Raw genomic sequence first — 18,736 nt, forward strand, 5'->3', positions numbered from 1 at the left:
CTCATCTATTATGGCCCAATTCTCCTAGCGCTGGCGAGGCTACTGCATTTATGTAGTGAAATACGCTTTGTCACTTCGCAAGGCAATTTGATTCTTTTCTTTTTATTCCTTTGTTTGGATGGAAGGCACTTTGATTTGATTCTTTCAAGTCCTACAAGCAAACGGATAGTGTTTGTTATTTTCGTGTCATCTTGCTTTCTTAACAGGTTGTGTTTGTCAACCCTTAAGTTAACGGATGAAAAACACAATCCGTTAAAATAACTAATGACATGACAAGAATCCATTTAAAATAAATAAATAATATTTCTTAACAAATTGTTAAATGAAAACACCTTATATATAGATTAGATAATAATAAAAATGAAGTTTAAATCTTTAAATAAAACATCTTAAAGCAATACATACTCAAAAAATCATGAATGACTATTCACCAAAGTTTCAAAAGGGGTATTCGGGGGCGGATAACGGATATTAGCAGGTCTACTTTCAAGAAAGCCCAATGAAGAAAAGGCCTGGGCCTGTGCGACGGATTGGATGGTGGGACTGGCGGCACAGTGGTGTGGCGACCACGCAAATACTTGGAGAGGACTTTATACAAATGGCTGTAAACGAAAGGTCAGAGAGCACGCGATTGCGATTTCGGTGACGAACTACCCTCACCGCCTTCCCCTTTCGTTTTTTCGTAACCCCCAAGCCACAACTCTCTCTCCTTCTCTATATATAACCTCCTCTCTCTTTCTTCTCTGGGTCTGGGTCTGGGTCGGTTTCCCTTCTGAGACAAACCCAACTGCGAAAATATCCATCTCATAAAAACACAAACAGGGACCCACCATACAACAACAGAACAGAAAAAAAGAAAAAGAGAAAAAGAGAAAAAGAGAGAGAGCATTTTTAACACCTGAGGAAGGCTAGAGAGATACTCAAGAGAAAGTGCGGGAAAATCTTCTCTCTGTTTCTTATCACTTGGGACTCTCCGATCAGGTAATTTGCCTTTGTTTTTCTTATCTCTTATTGTTTTCTTCTCAATCCGATTTTTAGTTGTTCCTGCTTTTAGGGTTTTGTTTCTTTATTCGGAAATGTTGGAAAGTTTCAAGCTTGATTAGGATTAGAAAGTAATACGAATTAAATTCGTTTTCGGACAAAATTTAAGAATTCACTTTGGTGCATCTCTATGGGTATGGGCCGTAGGGCTTTAGTTTACTAAACTCCTGGATGTTTAGGGTTTTGTTTGTTGATTTTTTTTAATTATTGAATTCTAATCTGATTCAATTGTCTTTTTGATGCAGTTACTGCAAACTTTTGTGTTTGTCAATCCCTTTGGTCTTTGTTTGGGTTCGATCAGCCTATTTCGGCACCCTGTCGGAGAATAGGAGGCTTGAGGGTTCTTTGGTTTCGCAGAATATGAGTTCTCAGGTCCGAAATGAGCGAAGGGATAGGTCCAGGTTTCCTGCTCAGCCCCCTCAGTCCGCTCAGCCCGCTCGTCGAGAGTGGGTCCCAAGAGGATCCAACCCTACCACTGCTGCCGTGAACCCACCTCCAAGCTTCAATTCAAACATCCCGAATGGGAATGCAGGACAGCCCAATTATAGCTCTGCTCCATCAGAGAGTCGGCAGCAGCAGAGAGGAAATAATGCTTCTAGAGGTCACATGGGTCGGCCAATGAACCATGGAAGGGAGAGGGGAAGGAGCGAGAATCAGGAGGAGGTTAGATTGAAGGACTCTAATTTACCTCAGCTTGTGCAAGAAATTCAGGATAAACTGACAAAGGGCACTGTTGAATGCATGATTTGTTATGATATGGTGAGGAGGTCTGCACCTGTTTGGTCTTGCTCAAGCTGTTACTCAATTTTCCATCTGAATTGCATCAAGAAATGGGCTCGAGCTCCCACTTCTATCGACATGTCTGCAGGGAAGAATCAGGGATTTAATTGGCGGTGTCCTGGATGTCAGTACGTACAGCTTACATCCTCGAAGGAGATTCGTTATGTTTGTTTTTGTGGCAAAAGGACAGACCCGCCTTCAGATTTGTATTTGACACCACATTCATGTGGTGAGCCTTGCGGGAAGCAACTTGAGAAGGATGTCCCGGGCAGGGGTGTGAGTAAGGATGATCTTTGCCCTCATGTTTGTGTCTTGCAGTGTCACCCAGGTCCATGCCCTCCTTGTAAAGCATTTGCCCCTCCACGTTTATGCCCTTGTGGAAAGAAAGTAATTACCACAAGATGCTCAGACCGGACGTCTGTTTTAACTTGTGGCCAGCATTGTAATAAGCTTCTTGATTGTTTGCGTCACCGTTGTGAGAGAACTTGCCATGTGGGTCCTTGTGATCCTTGTCAGGTTCTGGTTGATGCTTCTTGCTTTTGCAAGAAAAAGGTGGAGGTTGTTCTTTGTGGAGACATGACTGTGAAGGGAGAGGTGAAAGCAGAAGACGGTGTTTTCTCTTGCAGTTCCACTTGTGGAAAAAAGCTTAGCTGTGGTAATCATGCCTGCGGTGAAGTTTGCCATCCAGGCCCCTGTGGAGAGTGCAATTTAATGCCAACGAAGATTAAGACATGCCACTGTGGGAAAACAAGCTTGCAAGGGGAACGACAGAGTTGTTTGGATCCAGTTCCAACTTGTTCACAAATATGTGGCAAGTCCCTCCCGTGTGAGATGCACCAGTGTCAAGAGGTATGCCATACTGGGGATTGCCCACCTTGTTTGGTTAAAGTGAGCCAGAAATGCCGTTGTGGATCAACTTCTCGGACTGTGGAATGCTTTAAGACCACAATGGAGATTGAGAAGTTTACTTGTGATAAGCCTTGTGGGCGGAAGAAGAATTGTGGAAGGCACCGTTGCAGTGAGAGGTGCTGTCCTCTTTCTAATTCGAATAATGTTCTCTCCGGGGATTGGGATCCTCACTTTTGCTCTATGCCTTGTGGGAAGAAGTTAAGGTGTGGGCAGCATTCTTGTGAATCACTTTGTCACAGTGGCCACTGCCCTCCCTGCCTTGATACAATCTTCACTGACTTAACCTGTGCATGTGGGAGGACTTCAATCCCTCCTCCATTGCCATGTGGTACACCTCCCCCATCATGTCAGCTCCCATGTTCAGTCCCTCAGCCTTGTGGGCATTCATCTTCTCACAGCTGCCACTTTGGAGAATGTCCACCTTGTTCTGTGCCTGTGGCAAAGGAGTGCATCGGTGGGCATGTCGTCCTCAGGAACATTCCTTGTGGGTCGAGGGACATCAAATGTAACAAGCTCTGTGGGAAGACAAGGCAGTGTGGTATGCATGCTTGTGGCAGGACTTGTCACCCACCGCCCTGTGACACTTCCTCTTCAGTGGAACCAGGTACAAAAACTTCTTGTGGACAGACATGTGGTGCTCCTAGGAGAGATTGCAGGCATACATGTACTGCACTATGTCACCCGTATGCTCCTTGTCCTGATAACAGATGTGATTTCCCCGTCACAATCACTTGTTCTTGTGGTCGGATAACAGCAAATGTTCCTTGTGACTCTGGTGGCAGCAGTGCTAGTTTCAAGGCCGATACTGTGTATGAAGCTTCTATTATCCAAAGGTTGCCAGCACCACTTCAACCAATCGAATCAACGAGCAAGAAGATCCCACTTGGACAGAGGAAATTTATGTGTGATGATGAATGTGCTAAGTTGGAGCGGAAACGGGTTCTTGCAGATGCTTTTGATATAGCTTCTCCAAACTTGGATGCACTCCATTTTGGTGAGAATTCTGCTGTTTCTGAGTTGCTTTCAGACCTTTTTAGACGTGATGCCAAATGGGTATTATCTGTGGAGGAGAGATGCAAGTACTTGGTGCTTGGCAAGAGCAGAGGTCCTACAAGTGGCCTCAGAGTTCATGTTTTCTGTCCAATGCTGAAGGAGAAGAGAGATGTTGTTAGGATGATTGCTGAAAGATGGAAGCTTGCAGTTCAATCCGCTGGTTGGGAGCCCAAGCGATTTATTGTGGTTCATGTTACACCTAAATCCAAAACCCCAGCTCGGGTGATTGGGGTTAAGGGTACAACGACAGTGAATGCACCCCAGCCTCCTGCTTTTGATCATTTAGTAGACATGGATCCCAGACTTGTAGTTTCTTTCCCAGATCTGCCGAGAGATGCAGATATAAGTGCACTGGTCTTGAGGTTTGGTGGGGAATGCGAGTTAGTCTGGTTGAATGATAAGAATGCATTAGCTGTATTTAATGATCCTGCTCGAGCAGCAACCGCAATGAGGAGGTTGGATAATGGTACACTATATCACGGGGCTATTAACGTTCTCTCAAATGGCAGTGCATCTGTGGCATCATCGGGTTCTAATGCTTGGGCTGGATTGGGGACAGCTAAGGAAGGAGGAGTGTCTACAGCGCTGAGGGGCAATCCATGGAAGAAGGCTGTTATTCGGGAGCCTGGTTGGAGGGAAGATTCATGGGGTGATGTAGAGTGGGCTGGTGGTTCCGTGGATGTGCAGGCATCTGTGTGGAAAAAAGAAGCTCCAATCACTGCCTCACTAAATCGATGGAGTGTACTAGACGGTGATGTAGCTTTGGGTTCATCTTCTGTATCTCCTAGCATTGAGGACACTGGAAAACAGTCTTTGAGTGGTTTAAATCCGGCTTTGGAATCAAATGCAAGTGGTTCGATTTCAGCAGGGCAGCAGCATGGAGGAAATATTGCAGATACATCTGAAGTGGTTGATGACTGGGAGAAGGCTTATGAATAAAAAGATAGAATGAAGCAATTGATCAATATTTTGATAACTTTAGTACCGGCGGAAGGGGGGTTGGTAGTAAATCAAATACCCTGGCTTTTTTATTTTTTGCATTTGGGTGAATCGTTTTTTAGCCCAAACCCAAAGGGACGTTCAGTTAGCTCCACAATTTTATCGTTGTCATGAAAGTATTCTTTTATCCATATTTGAGTGACTTTTTGGTTCAAATAGAATCCTTTTTGGATTTTAGTTGGGCTGCCGCCAAAATTTTATTGCCTTCTATTATCTGCTTTGATATCTCCCATTGTAGACTGCAGCAGCTTACTTGTGGAGGCAGCGTGTGTTGTTAGTGCTGCTGTGTGGGAGAACATGATTCTGTAAATGGTCAATTTTGATTAGGGTAGAAGTATATAGCTATATAGCTATATAGCTATGGTTTTAAAAGCTACAGTCAAAATTTCTGGTTTCCATGTTTTATTTTAAAGTACAAGCTATAGTTTAAACTACAGGGGGGGTGGGATTTCTCACTCACACACAACTATGATGCTGGGTATTCGAACTTTGAGACCTATGGTTTGCAAGTCAAGGCTTTTTTCCACTAGACTAGACCTCGTTAGCTGGTTTCTACCTAATATTCCTAGTTTTTGTCTTCTTTTAACTTGTCAAAGAGAATTTGGATCTCGTTGGAAACTTGCAATAGGGGTTTGAAATTGAATTGTGAGGTGAGGAAGTGGGTTTAAAGATAGCTGCATGGAATTAATTATTTGCTTCCACTGTATATCAATCGCAGAATCCAGTTAGTGGGTTGCTCGCAATTGCATTTCTTAGACATGGTTTATTGATGACACACATCTAATCCAAGTCTTCACTTTTCCTATAAATTATGATTTATGCGAACTCTGATGTTCTGCAGTTTGCAACTTTTTTATTTTATTTTCTTGGTTTGACTAGTTTTTGGGCTCCGGAAGAACGAAAGATGATCCCTTTCTTTCATTTTCTTTCATTCATTATTGATTGGATGATTTTGACTAATTTGATTGGTTGCGTTTAAAGATAGCAAAATAATATTATCTCCGCTCGTTATAAGTTAGAGAGTCTGATCAGCAAACTAAAGTCAAGTTGGACAAAGTACTAGTCCATAAGTTGGAAACATGCAAAATCAATAATCGCTCACACAACATGTGGGCGGTTCCTACCCAAAACACCAACTCCAAACGGAAAGCCATGTGGATGTGATTTGCCTTCTATCATTTATCAATTAAATACAAATGCATTTCTTAAAATAATAATAAATTTAATAAACTCCTCATACTCTTTATTTCAAAATCATAGGCGTCGCCTTCAGTCCGGCATTCCCTCTCTACTACCGGTATAAAAATATCCCCCTCCACAAACCACAAATTTAAAAAAATTAAAAACAGAAAAACAGACCGTCTTCTTTATTTATTGGTAAGGTTAGAAGTAGTAGTAATTGTTGTTGGAAAAATTGGCTCACCTAAGGATACAAAGTCCTTTTTTGTGTGCTATGGATTTCTACCTAAATTGCATGACATGGTTGACTCATTTCTAGAAAAATTTTGGAGTTGCCCATGTGAGTAAATATTGGCTTGCCATCTTTGTCAAAAATAGGTGACTTGTTTGGTGGCACAAAATGGTGGAATGTTTGGTAGCCATCCATGGTTAAGTTTGGTAGCCAACATTTGAATAGTGTGAGGTTGCATTCACACTCTTGCATATTTGGCTATATAAAGGGGTTTAGCATGCAAGAAGTAAATCATGGCTTAAGAGTTCTCTAGTGTATCAAAGTGTAGAGCAAGGGGTGAGAGAGAAAAGAGAGCTTGGGGAGAGAATAGAGTTCTAAGGGGGTTTCTTTGTAAACCAAAGTTGTAACTTATTCTTTCATTAGTGAATTTCTCAAGGGGATCACCAAGAGGATGTAGGCAATTGCTGAACCTCTATAAATTCTTGTGTCATTTTGTGCTCGGTTGGTTTCTCATGTGTAGTGTGTGTGATTCATCCATAATTGTGTTTGTCACAAAGTCCATCAACAACAAGATCATTAGGGGAGGGTGAGTTGAGTTTGTTCTCAAATTCACAACAAGTGGTATCAGAGCTGTGTTGAAGCAGCAAGTTGCTAGAGTGTTGAAGATGGCAGGTGACAAGGAAGCTGAAGGTGAAAGTAGCTCTATGCTGCAGAGGCTGCCACAATCTGTCAACATGAAGGTGGAGTTAAAGCCCTTCACAGGGAAGGAGAACTTCACGCTTTGGCAAAGGAGGATGAAGTCAGCCCTTACACAACAACATCTCCATGTTGTGTTGGTGGGCAAGGAAAAGAAGCCAACAGGTATGACAGATGATGAGTGGGTAGTACTTGACGAGTTAGCCAGAGGAGCCATCGAAAACTACCTCTCCGATGAGGTGCTCATCAACGTATTGAAGGATACAGCGAAGCAAACATGGGAGAAGCTCGAAGAGATGTTTGCAGGGAAGTCGCTGTCCAACAAACTCTTCCTAAAGGAAGAACTCCTAAATCTTAAGATGGAGGAGGGAGGTAATCTAATGGAACATTTAAGTAGTTTCAATAGATGTGTTGCTGACTTGCAGAGAATGGAAGTTAATTATAGTACGGAGGATAAAGCTCTTATGTTGTTGACATCCTTACCTCCATCCTATAAACACTTTCGAACTACTCTTATGTTCGGGAAGGTCACTCTGGATTTTGAGCCGGTGGTGCAAGACATCATGACGCACCATAGGATGGCCCAACGTTCAGGAGAAAACCCTCAAGGTGAAGGTCTAGTTGCTAAGACCGAAGAGAGGGGCCGTTCAAAGAGGCGTGAAGGCAAGAAAGGCAGCAGAGGAAGGTCAAAATCCAAGGCAAAAGAAGGTTGTTTCGAGTGTGGGTCAAAGGAGCACTGGAAAAAGAATTGCCCCATATGGAAGGAGAAGAAGAACAAAGGGAAGAATGCAGCAAACACAGCTGAGGAAGTCACAGAAAGTGATGGTGAGCTTTTATGTGTTAATGGCAATGTTAAAACTAATGCATTTGCTAATTCTTCAAGGTATTCCTCTTCCGATTGGATTTTGGATTCCGGGTGCTCATACCATATGTGCTCAAACAAGGAGTGGTTTGACACATATGAAAAAGAAGAAGGTGGTGAAGTTATGATGGGGGATGGCTCAATTTGTAAAGTCAAAGGCACCGGTACAGTCAAGGTGAAGATGCATGATGGGGCTGTTAGGACGCTTGGAATGGTAAGACACATTCCAAAGTTGCGTAAGAATCTCATTTCCCTTGGAACTCTTGATAAGAATGGTTATTCAATTAAAGCTAATGGAGGGAAACTCATAATCTCAAAAGGTTCACTTGTGGTTATGAAGGGAGAAGTTCAACCTAATTGTCTATATAGATTGTGTGGTACAACAATTACAGGTGGAGCAGCTGTATCCACAAGCAAGGACTCGGAGGATGAAACTCAGCTTTGGCATTTGAGGCTAGGGCACATGAGTGAGAGGGGCATGCAGGAACTACACAACAGAAAGTTGTTAAAAGGTGTTCAAAGCTGCAAGCTGGAGTTCTGCAAATTCTGTACCATGGGAAAACAATCAAAAGTAGCTTTCAAGCAGCGAGATAAAGAGGAAGAAAGCACAGGTGTGCTAGATTATATTCACACGGATGTATGGGGGCCATCACCGGTTAAATCAATGGGTGGAGCTCGCTATTTCGTGACTTTCTTGGATGATTTTTCCAGGAAGGTTTGGGTCTACTTCATGAAGGAGAAATCTGAGGTCTTCACCAAATTCAAAGAGTGGAAGGCAGAAGTTGAGAACCTAACCGGAAGAAAGATCAAGATCCTAAGGAGTGACAATGGTGGTGAATATAAAGATAACAAGTTCCTTGAGTTTTGCAGAAACGAAGGCATTAAGAGGCACTTTACCGTGAAGAAGACGCCCCAACAAAATGGAGCTGCAGAGAGGATGAATAGAACTCTCATGGAGCGTGAGAGATGTATGAGGATTCATGCAGGATTGCCCGAATCATTTTGGGCGGAGTCAGTTAACCACGCTACTTATTTGGTTAACCGATCGCCGTCAAGAAATCTTGAGTTCAAATGTGCAGAGGAGGTATGGTCTAATAAGTCAATTGATTATACTAATCTTAAGGTATTTGGATGCAGTGCATATGCACTTATTCCTAGTGATGAAAGATCCAAGTTGAAGCCAAAGTCTCTTGAATGCATTTTCATCGGCTTTGAAAGTGGTGTGAAGGGCTACAAGCTATGGGATCCAGTGAACCAAAAGAAGATACTCAGCAGAGATGTTGTGTTTGATGAGAAGACCATGCCTATGAACAAAGTCAAGAATTCATATGCAAAGGAGGATGTTGTTGAGAAAGAAACAACCATTAAAGTTCCGCTCAAGAAGGTGTCCAGGAAAACTTCACAAGAACAGCCAACTGAAGACGTTCAGGATGAGGTGGAGTCTGACACTGAGGAGGAAGATGCTGGGCAACAACAACAACAAACTCAAGAAGAAGAGGCTCAAGAACTGGTGGAGCCATCATCTATAGCTCGGTCCAGGCCCAGGAGAACCATCAAACCACCTCAAAGGTTTGGATGGGACAATGACGCAGTTCACTATGCCTTAAATGCTAGTGAAGAAGAACCAACCACGTTCCAAGAGGCTGTTGAGAGCAAGGAACGAGAAAGTTGGATGGAAGCTATGATGCAAGAGATGAAATCTCTACACCAAAACTCAGTTTGGGAGTTAGTTCCTAAACCCGAAGGTCGCAAGGTTATTGGCTGCAAATGGGTGTTTAGGAAGAAAGAAGCAATGCATGAGAAGGGAGCCACCATATTCAAAGCTCGGTTGGTGGCCAAAGGATACTTGCAAAAGGAGGGAGTTGATTATGATGAAATCTTCTCTCCGGTGGTGAAACATACTTCTATAAGGCTACTACTCTCCATAGTAGCTCAAAAGGACATGGAGGTGGAACAAATGGATGTGAAGACTGCTTTCCTCCATGGGGACTTGGAGGAGGACATCTACATGAGCCAACCTCAAGGGTTCATTGAAGCAAGCAAGGAAAATCTGGTTTGCAGGTTGAAAAAGTCTTTATACGGGCTGAAGCAATCTCCAAGACAGTGGAACAAGTGCTTCGATTCTTTCATGATGAAGATTGGGTATAGAAGATGTGAATCAGATTGCTGTGTATACACTCATGCATTCAAGGATGGTAATATCATTTTTTTGCTTCTTTATGTTGATGACATGCTAATTGCATGTAAAGATATGTCAAAAATCCAGGAATTGAAGACATTGCTTAGAAGGGAGTTTGACATGAAGGATCTTGGCCCTGCACAAAAGATCCTAGGAATGGAGATAAGGAGAAACAGAAATTCAGGCAAGCTATGGTTGTCACAAAGTAAGTACATTTCCAAAGTACTTGAAAAATTCAATATGATGGATTGCAAGCCTGTGTCTACTCCTTTGGCGGAGCATTTTAAGTTAAGTGCGCAGGAATGTCCTTCTACGGATGAAGAGAAGGAAGAAATGAGCAAAGTTCCATATGCAAGCTTGATAGGGTGTCTCATGTATGCAATGGTGTGCACACGCCCCGACTTAGCCCAAGCCGTAAGTGTAGTGTCAAGATACATGGCGAATCCAGGGAAACAACATTGGACAGCAGCAAAGTGGATTCTAAGGTATTTGAAGGGCACCAAGAGGATTGGTATATTGTTTGAAAGACAACAAGGAAAGGCATGTGTGTTGGGGTATGTGGACTCTGATTATGCAGGAGATCTAGACAAGAGGAGATCCACCACAGGATATGTCTTCATTTGTGGTGGAGGACCGATTAGTTGGAGAGCGGTGCTACAATCGGTTAGTGCTTTGTCTACTACAGAGGCGGAGTATATGGCGCTCACGGAAGCTTCTAAAGAAGCAGTATGGCTGAAGAGATTGGCAAAGGAATTCGGGATAGCTCAAGACTTGGTGGTGATACAAAGTGACAGTCAAAGTGCTATATACTTAGTGAAGAATCAAGCGTTCCATGGGAGGTCCAAACACATTGATGTGCGATACCACCGGATAAGAGATTGGGTGAACGATGGAGACGTCATGATAAAGAAGGTTCATACAACTGAAAATGCTTCGGATTGTCTAACAAAGCCAGTCACAGCAGCAAAGTTCAAACATTGTTTGAGCTTGCTCAATCTTGTTCCATGCTAAAGATTGAGGTGGAGTTCTTGGGAGTTATCAGGACGATTCTCAAGACATAACAGATGTCCTGAAAGGCAATGATTTCCACATGGAGTTTTAGGCTCGCCAAGGTGGAGATTGTTGGAAAAATTGGCTCACCTAAGGATACAAAGTCCTTTTTTGTGTGCTATGGATTTCTACCTAAATTGCATGACATGGTTGACTCATTTCTAGAAAAATTTTGGAGTTGCCCATGTGAGTAAATATTGGCTTGCCATCTTTGTCAAAAATAGGTGACTTGTTTGGTGGCACAAAATGGTGGAATGTTTGGTAGCCATCCATGGTTAAGTTTGGTAGCCAACATTTGAATAGTGTGAGGTTGCATTCACACTCTTGCATATTTGGCTATATAAAGGGGTTTAGCATGCAAGAAGTAAATCATGGCTTAAGAGTTCTCTAGTGTATCAAAGTGTAGAGCAAGGGGTGAGAGAGAAAAGAGAGCTTGGGGAGAGAATAGAGTTCTAAGGGGGTTTCTTTGTAAACCAAAGTTGTAACTTATTCTTTCATTAGTGAATTTCTCAAGGGGATCACCAAGAGGATGTAGGCAATTGCTGAACCTCTATAAATTCTTGTGTCATTTTGTGCTCGGTTGGTTTCTCATGTGTAGTGTGTGTGATTCATCCATAATTGTGTTTGTCACAAAGTCCATCAACAACAAGATCATTAGGGGAGGGTGAGTTGAGTTTGTTCTCAAATTCACAACAATTGTATCACCTCAAACAAAACTATCAACTACTCTCTCTCTCTCTTCTCTGTAAGTTGTAATCCTTTACGTTGTGAACTCCGTGTACGAGGCATTGTGTAAGTCGCTTGGCATTCCCAGTTCTCTGTCTTTTATTTATATATAAATCAATACACATTTTTTAGAATTCAGTTTGATCTTTTCTTTCCAATCTGTCTACTCCTTTCAGACATACATACATCATACATGGATCCTCAGCTAGGTTCTGCTAACCAGTTCAAGGTTACTTTCTAGCTTCTGTTTTTCTTTTCAAGTACAAAACTTTGTTTATAATCTATTTACTTATTTGTTTTTCTTTTAAGAAAGTTGCCTGCTTTGGTACTAAATGGATGTATGAACCTGCAGAAGCATTGACCCATGATCTCTCTCTTTGGGTTGTTATAGTTAGTTGATTTGTATTGCTCTGATATTTCTGTAGCTAGTAATTTTTTATCTTTTACCAAGAAGAGCAAAAAAGGAAAAAAAGCCAAGATCCAAACTTTCCATGATATGTACTGCTTACAGTATATTTCCTTTTGCATTTAGTCTTCAACCGGGAGCTCGATATCTGGCATTTCACCTAGGTTGGTGTCGTAAATAAGCTTCTTTTATTTGATCAATTGGGGTTTTACCAACTTTTCTGTTTCCAATTCTGGGATTGCAGATCACCAGATCACATGCTCAATATGAAAAAAGAAAAAAAAATGCATATGCATACACATTACATCATCATGTGTGTGTGCCTGTGCTGAAATGCTCCTAATTAGTTACCCGACCAATTGAAATTGCAATTTGAGTTGCTTCTTGATGCTTACTCCAGGTAAAGAAATACAAGGTTAACAATCAGTGCCTTAGTGTTGCCCCACAATGAAAAATAAAGCTATAGAGATACAAGCGCAGCATTTATCATGAGCTTCACCTTATTATCATCTAATTTTTGACTTCATATAATATACAGGAGACATGGAAGCATACACTTCTTTTGTCATTTCAGAGCCTTGGAGTAATATATGGTCAACTGAGTACTGCTCCCTTATATGTCTTTGGGACAATGAATGCAGAAGATATCAAATCAGAGGAGACTGTTTATGAACTATTCTCCTGTATTTTCTGGACTATTAACATCATTTCTTTACTCAAGTATGCCTTTATAGTATTAAGAGCGGATGACAATGGAGAAGGTAATTATCTACTATCCTCCTAATGATAGGAATTTATGTGCCAGGATTGTGCAATAATTTTTCACTTTTATCATCTTGTAGGTGGTACTTTTGCTTTGTATTCACTCCTGTGTAGGCATGCTAAAGTGGGTCTGCTTCCAAATGACACAAGTGCTAATGAGGTTATGCATTATGAGACGGGAAGTCCTTTCAAGATAAAGGTGGAATCAAGGGCTAGAAGAGCCATTGAGAAATATAAAAGTAGCCACTATTTAATGTTGTTCCTTGCTCTGTTCGGTTCCTGCATGACGATCGGTGTTGGGGTGCTTACCCCAGCTCTATCTGGTTTGGCATTCCTCGTCAATTTTTCTAAATAATATTAGAAATTTCTAAGAAAATTGGATTTCTGCATTAAACTTATGTCGGATATGATTAAATGTTTGAATGATTCGTTTTCTTTGTCTTTGTCTTTGTCTTCCTCAGTATATTCAGTTTCATCAGGTGTTCAAAGATCAATGTCAGATATGGCACACTTATGTAAGACCTAGCCGTAACTTCAATTAGAGAAGTATATATTTCTTTCAATCATCCTTTATTAGCTATATAGTCAATCATTACTCTGACACTTAAGTTGTATCTTGTGGTTCTTACCAGTTTCATCTTCACCAAGAAAACAGGAGGCCATATCAAATGCTTTTGAGAAATGTGAGTACTCTGTCATCAAGTAGGTAGTTCCACTGCATCTGTTCCACCTTCTTTGCTTATGTTGTTTCCTGTTCAGTGACCTGAAGAAGCTTGAACACTTTTTTCATGATAACTCAACATAATTTTTGTAGAGGCACTCTTGCACACATGTCCAGTAAAATGGAAAGCAAAGAAACCGGAGAAACTAAAAGGAGAAATACACACACCACCTGGAAAATAAACACAACACATTCTGAGCCTGTCAATCATGATGGCCAAAGTTTAACTGGTTCCCATTGCATCTACTATATTGGTCATAACTTGGATATCTTAGCTAATCTGTTTATTCACTTGGAATCGTATTTTTCATAGATGTACCAGTTCCAACGGCATCTGCTATATTGGTGTGCCTCTTCACACTACAACACTATGGGACTCATAAAATTGGGTTTATTTTTGCTCCAATTATTGTCATTTGGCTGATATTTATCGGTGGAGGCGGTGTATATAACATTTTCCACTGGAACAAACAAATTATCCATGCTGTCTCTCCAATGTACATGTACAGATTTGTTAAGAACATTGAAATCAAAAGTTGGAGGTCACTAGGCAGCATCATTTTGTGTGTAGCAGGTTTTACTATGATCCCATGAGCTTCATTTTACCATCTTTAATTAATGTTGTAATTTTATTCGGAACCAGATGTTTTCATTTGATCCTGAAACACCATACCTTTTGCAGGATCAGAGGCAATGTTTGCAGATCTAGGTCATTTCACAAAGAAATCGATCAAGGTTTTTGATATATCTCAAATTCTTTGAATCTTATATCAAAGTGTGTTCTGAAATTAAAATGAACTTGTGGATGGTGTCCTGCTGCAGATTACATTTGTATGCTTGATTTATCCAGTCCTTGTTTTATGCTATGCCGGCCAGGCTGCATATATCTCCAAAAACTTGCATGTTACGGATTTCAATCATCTCAGTGAATCCATCCCCCGTAAGCACACTTATTTTTCTTTATTAGTTGCTTCATCTGCCAACTTTAGATATCTAACATAAAGAATGTATTGTTTTTGGAAAGTCCAGACCGAATTCGCCACTGGTTCATAGCATTATCCCTTCTTGCTTCAGTTGTGGGAAGCCAAGCAACCATAACAGCCAGTTTTTCCATCATAAATCAGTGCCTAGCACTTGGTTGTTTCCCCAGGGTAAAAGTTATTCATACATCAGATAAGATACATGGACAGGTTTACATTCCTGATATCAACTGGCTATTGATGGTTCTAAGCCTCGCTGTTACAATTGGTTTCCATGATATTATGAGAATTGGTTCTGCCACAGGTATGCATTCCAAACAGTATCTGTATTCTTTAGTACTAGGGTACCAGTATACCAACCCTTGACATACTCTCTAGGAACTTCATTATTTACATATAGCTGTTATCTGATAGATATTAATAGCTCAATCTCCCACAGGTTTGGCCGTAATTTCTGGAATGCTCGTAACAACTTGTCTCATGTCACTCGTAATTGCCCTGTACTGGGAGAAGAATTTGTTTGAATCTGTCTGCTGTCTGATATTCTTTGGATCCATTGAGGTGATGTATGTATCAGCTTGTATGTTGAATTTCCACAAGGGAGCTTGGTATTTGGTTGTCCTTTTGGCATTGTCCTTGACAGTCATGCTTTCATGGCATTATGGAACCAAGAAGAAGCTTGAATTTGACTTACAAAACAAGGTATCTGCAGAATGGCTTACTGATATTAGCCCAGGCCTAGGGGTTACCAGGGTTCCCGGCATTGGTTTCATTTATACTGATATAGTGACAGGAATTCCAGCTTTCTTCTCACACTTCATTACCAACCTTCCTGCATTTCACCAAGTTTTGATCTTCGTGTCGTTCAAGTCCCTACCGATGCCTTACGTCCCAGCAAGTCGGAGGTATCTTATTGGCAGGGTTGGCCCAAAAGATTTGAAGATTTATCGGTGTGTTGTGAGATATGGATACTGTGATCCTATTAGGGACACTGATAATTTTGAAGAACAGATTATTAGTTCAATCGGAGAGTTCATTACCATGGAAGAAAATGAGTTTGAATCCATGAATTCATCAGAAGGAAGAATGGTGGTTGTTGGAAAACCACCAGCTGATGGAAGCGCTTTGATTCCATTGAATGAAACAAACTCAGATGAGGAGTCTGTGGGCTTGGTGAGCAATATTGAAACTCAGCTAGCTCCAATGGTGGGCGATGCATCGGAGAGTGGTTTGGGTCCAGTGATGAGAAAAAAGGTGCGGTTCATGTTGCCTGCGAATAGTCCGAAAATGCGAGCATCTGTTAGGGATGAGCTGCAAGAACTAATAGATGCAAGGGAGAGTGGCACAGCGTACTTCCTGGGGCAGGTGCATTTAGCAGTGCGTCATGGCTCAGACGTGTTGAAGAGCTTGCTGATCATGACTTATGCGTTTTGTGATAAAAATTGCAGAGAGCCTCCAGTTGCTCTCAACATTCCTCACGCCGCTCTTGTCGAGGTTGGTACGGTCTGTTGCATATAAAGCATTAATTGTAAGGCCATGCCAGACGTTTGGGCAGAGGAGCAATATGATTTGTACAAAATCAGGATAAAAATCAGGAAAGAATTCATCGGAGATGAGAGGAGGAGATATATAAGAAAACACTTCTATAGTTTAAGTTTTTTAACTTGTTGTAGTAGTTCGGAATCCATATAAGAAGTTGACAAGAAATATACAATGAAACCTAAAATCTGTCCATATTGGTGAATTATGCATATATATCCATGCCTGCCTTACTACTTATTAAGCCTAATTGTTCAATACCAAAGTTCCTGCTCTTTCAAACTATATATATATAGGCTTTGATTCCAATTTTCAGTTAGGTTTTTATTATTATTAATCCAAAAGTACTTCCTAACAGAACAGAAAATTAGACATTCTTGTGGAAATAAATTAATGGCAAAGTCTAATTGCATAGCTATTAATCCTTCAAATGTAACAATAAGATGAAGCATTTTATTTGAATTTACAATAATAAAAAAAGAAGGATGGCAGTGAACAACCAGAATCTATGGTCTCTTGGTTTTGGATTGGAAGAAGCACATTGCCAACTTCTCCACTTACCAAACGTTACAACAAGTTGAATTGATTTGGAGAGAATACGCATGCATAACCCAAAAAATGATTAAAATCCCTGAATCAACAACCATAAGCACATGTACTCAAATATATTATAAAGATTTGCTGCACAAAGACAGAAACAGCAAATCTGTATCAAAAGTCAAAAGCCAAAAGCCCAAAGGAAATAAAAAATCCTAAACAAAAAACAAACCACATCAAACTCCTAAAGATTTCATGGGAATTATTAAACTAAAACAAACTAAGAAACAAGATCACTACTCCACATTCTCTCGAGCAACCTGAAGAGAGCCATAGTGCCACACCGACTAAACTCATAGTGCCGCACTGGTTAAACTTGAAATCGACGCAACTTGGCATCATCCCCACGTCATAACTCCAAATCTATATTGAAGGATGACAATTGGAGCCAAATCCTTGCATACATAGGCCAAAAAACGACAATTATATCATGGCGACGGCAACGTTTCATGACGACTGCTTTTACAACACAAAACAAAAGAACAAAAAACAACGAATCCAGAGAGAAAAGGGCGGGAAGTATAGAGGAAAGGGATCTTTAAGTTCAAGCAATTGGGTGACTAACTAACTCCTTCAATTTCAAAACACAGAAAAGAACTATCCTTGATCATTGCCTGTCACGTCAGTGTATAATTAATTGGCTGGCTCACAAATTAGCAGCAGATAATAATTAAGGAAAATGAGAAATAGATATATATTGAAAAGTTTAATTCTGCCATGCAATGGAACATATATAGTCGTGGCAAATAAATACGACCGCACTACAACATTATTCCTTCCCGGGTCTTATTGAACCCTGCTATAATACATAGTTTAAGAAATAAAACTTTTATATTTTTAGTTCTCAGTATAATATATATTATATAATTAAATAATAATTTAGTTATGAATGGGGGACTTCTTTCTAGCTGGGGTGTAATCCATGACCAGTAAGTCCAAGTCTTCTCCCCTCATGAGATTATTCTCTTGCTTTGTTTTGGTTTTGGTTTTGGTAGTTTTGGTCTCGGCGGCTTCATCTTCAACAAGACTTGCAACTTTGTCATTAACTCCTCCTGTTCCTGTACCTATATATACGCGTGAGTGACAAGAAGAAGAAAAAGAATGTCATGTTATAAATAATTGCAGGACTTAATTTTAAGAAGTTTTTGACAATTAGATATCATGAACATGATCAACAAGTATAGTATTAATTTGAGAGTTAACCATATATAATGTTTACCATCATCAGCTACGTATACGACGATGAATAGCAGCAGCAGCAGCAGCAGCATAAATGCAACCAGAGCAGTATTAATGCGCAGCTTGTTATTCATCCCAAAAGCCATTAATTGCAACTGTGCCGATAGAGGAAAACAGTCCACACCTTTTGCCTCTTCCTCTTATCTCTACAGATATTTATATATGTGTGTGTGTGTGTGTGTGTTGATGGCCTGCGCTGTCTGCATATGTATGATTCTTGCCTTGGACAGGTGGGGCAAGTGGATGTTGGAGTAAGTTAGCGTAGGCATAAGCAAAACCAGAAGTTTTGAGCGTATATAACAAATTTATATATATATATATATATATATATATCAACTCCAGTCTTCAGTCACATCTTGGTACGGAGATACTAGCGAGAAACAGTACGTACTGTTACTATATAGCTATTTTTCTTTAATATAATATGGATGCATGCTTCTCTCAAAAAAAATAATATATATATATATATATGGATGCATGCCTTTAATATATGCAGTACTACTTCCACCATGCACACATGCACTGAGAAAGAAGAAGAAGAGCCCTATATAATTTATTTACCATTGGAAAGTCCTGAAGTTGATCCTTCCTACCTTAATGTTTCTGTGTTACATATATACGCATATAATTAGTATTAGAGGAGGGCGATGAGCCAGCATGCAAGCACTATATATATAACTATATATATATATATAGTTGCAATTGATCATCGTCGTACCGTACGTACGTTGTTGTATTCCTTACAGTACTGTCAATGAAGATTACATGGAGATGTTAACATATTAC

The 18,736-nt window shown here is 40.5% G+C and overlaps 2 protein-coding genes across 7 annotated transcripts; both read left to right on the forward strand.

Moving 5' to 3' along the window:
- The first annotated feature begins 618 nt into the window (after nucleotides 1–618).
- On the forward strand, nucleotides 619–4,977 carry NFXL1 (NF-X-like 1). The gene is made up of 2 exons (XM_021945724.2): nucleotides 619–981; nucleotides 1,287–4,977. Exon 2 carries the CDS (start codon nucleotides 1,402–1,404, stop codon nucleotides 4,720–4,722), a length of 3,321 nt encoding a protein of 1,106 aa, XP_021801416.2. The 5' UTR covers nucleotides 619–981; nucleotides 1,287–1,401; the 3' UTR covers nucleotides 4,723–4,977.
- Nucleotides 4,978–6,128: 1,151 nt separating this feature from the next.
- On the forward strand, nucleotides 6,129–16,354 carry LOC110745612 (potassium transporter 6-like). Of its 6 annotated transcripts, XM_088253168.1 has the most exons (13): nucleotides 6,129–6,179; nucleotides 11,675–11,772; nucleotides 11,883–11,935; nucleotides 12,651–12,873; nucleotides 12,955–13,197; nucleotides 13,336–13,389; nucleotides 13,507–13,576; nucleotides 13,689–13,825; nucleotides 13,909–14,169; nucleotides 14,278–14,330; nucleotides 14,418–14,535; nucleotides 14,625–14,879; nucleotides 15,015–16,354. In XM_088253168.1, the coding sequence occupies exons 3-13, from the start codon at nucleotides 11,900–11,902 to the stop codon at nucleotides 16,091–16,093; spliced, it is 2,529 nt and encodes an 842-aa protein (XP_088109294.1). In that variant the 5' UTR covers nucleotides 6,129–6,179; nucleotides 11,675–11,772; nucleotides 11,883–11,899; the 3' UTR covers nucleotides 16,094–16,354. The 6 variants fall into 6 exon arrangements, with proteins under 6 accessions (XP_088109294.1, XP_088109290.1, XP_021801427.2 ...); XM_088253164.1 differs by lacking the exon at nucleotides 13,689–13,825 and having other exon boundaries at nucleotides 6,132–6,179; nucleotides 13,507–13,557; XM_021945735.2 differs by lacking the exons at nucleotides 6,129–6,179; nucleotides 13,689–13,825 and having other exon boundaries at nucleotides 11,381–11,772; nucleotides 13,507–13,557.
- The last annotated feature ends 2,382 nt before the right edge of the window (nucleotides 16,355–18,736 follow it).

This window comes from Prunus avium, chromosome 5 (genome assembly GCF_965620075.1).
Source record: "Prunus avium chromosome 5, drPruAviu1.hap1.1, whole genome shotgun sequence".
In the NCBI taxonomy this organism is placed as follows: Eukaryota; Viridiplantae; Streptophyta; class Magnoliopsida; order Rosales; family Rosaceae; genus Prunus; species Prunus avium.

What these genes read in the sequence shown, in the direction of transcription:
- LOC110745612 (XM_088253168.1), top strand. Translation starts at nt 11,900, where the DNA reads ATGGATCCTCAGCTAGGTTCTGCTAACCAGTTCAAG. An exon ending in GTTCTGCTAACCAGTTCAAG is followed by an intron (nt 11,936 to 12,650) that starts GTTACTTTCTAG and finishes TATAATATACAG; the next exon opens with GAGACATGGAAGCATACACT. An exon ending in TGATGGCCAAAGTTTAACTG is followed by an intron (nt 13,826 to 13,908) that starts GTTCCCATTGCA and finishes TATTTTTCATAG; the next exon opens with ATGTACCAGTTCCAACGGCA.
- NFXL1 (XM_021945724.2), top strand. Translation starts at nt 1,402, where the DNA reads ATGAGTTCTCAGGTCCGAAATGAGCGAAGGGATAGGTCCAGGTTTCCT.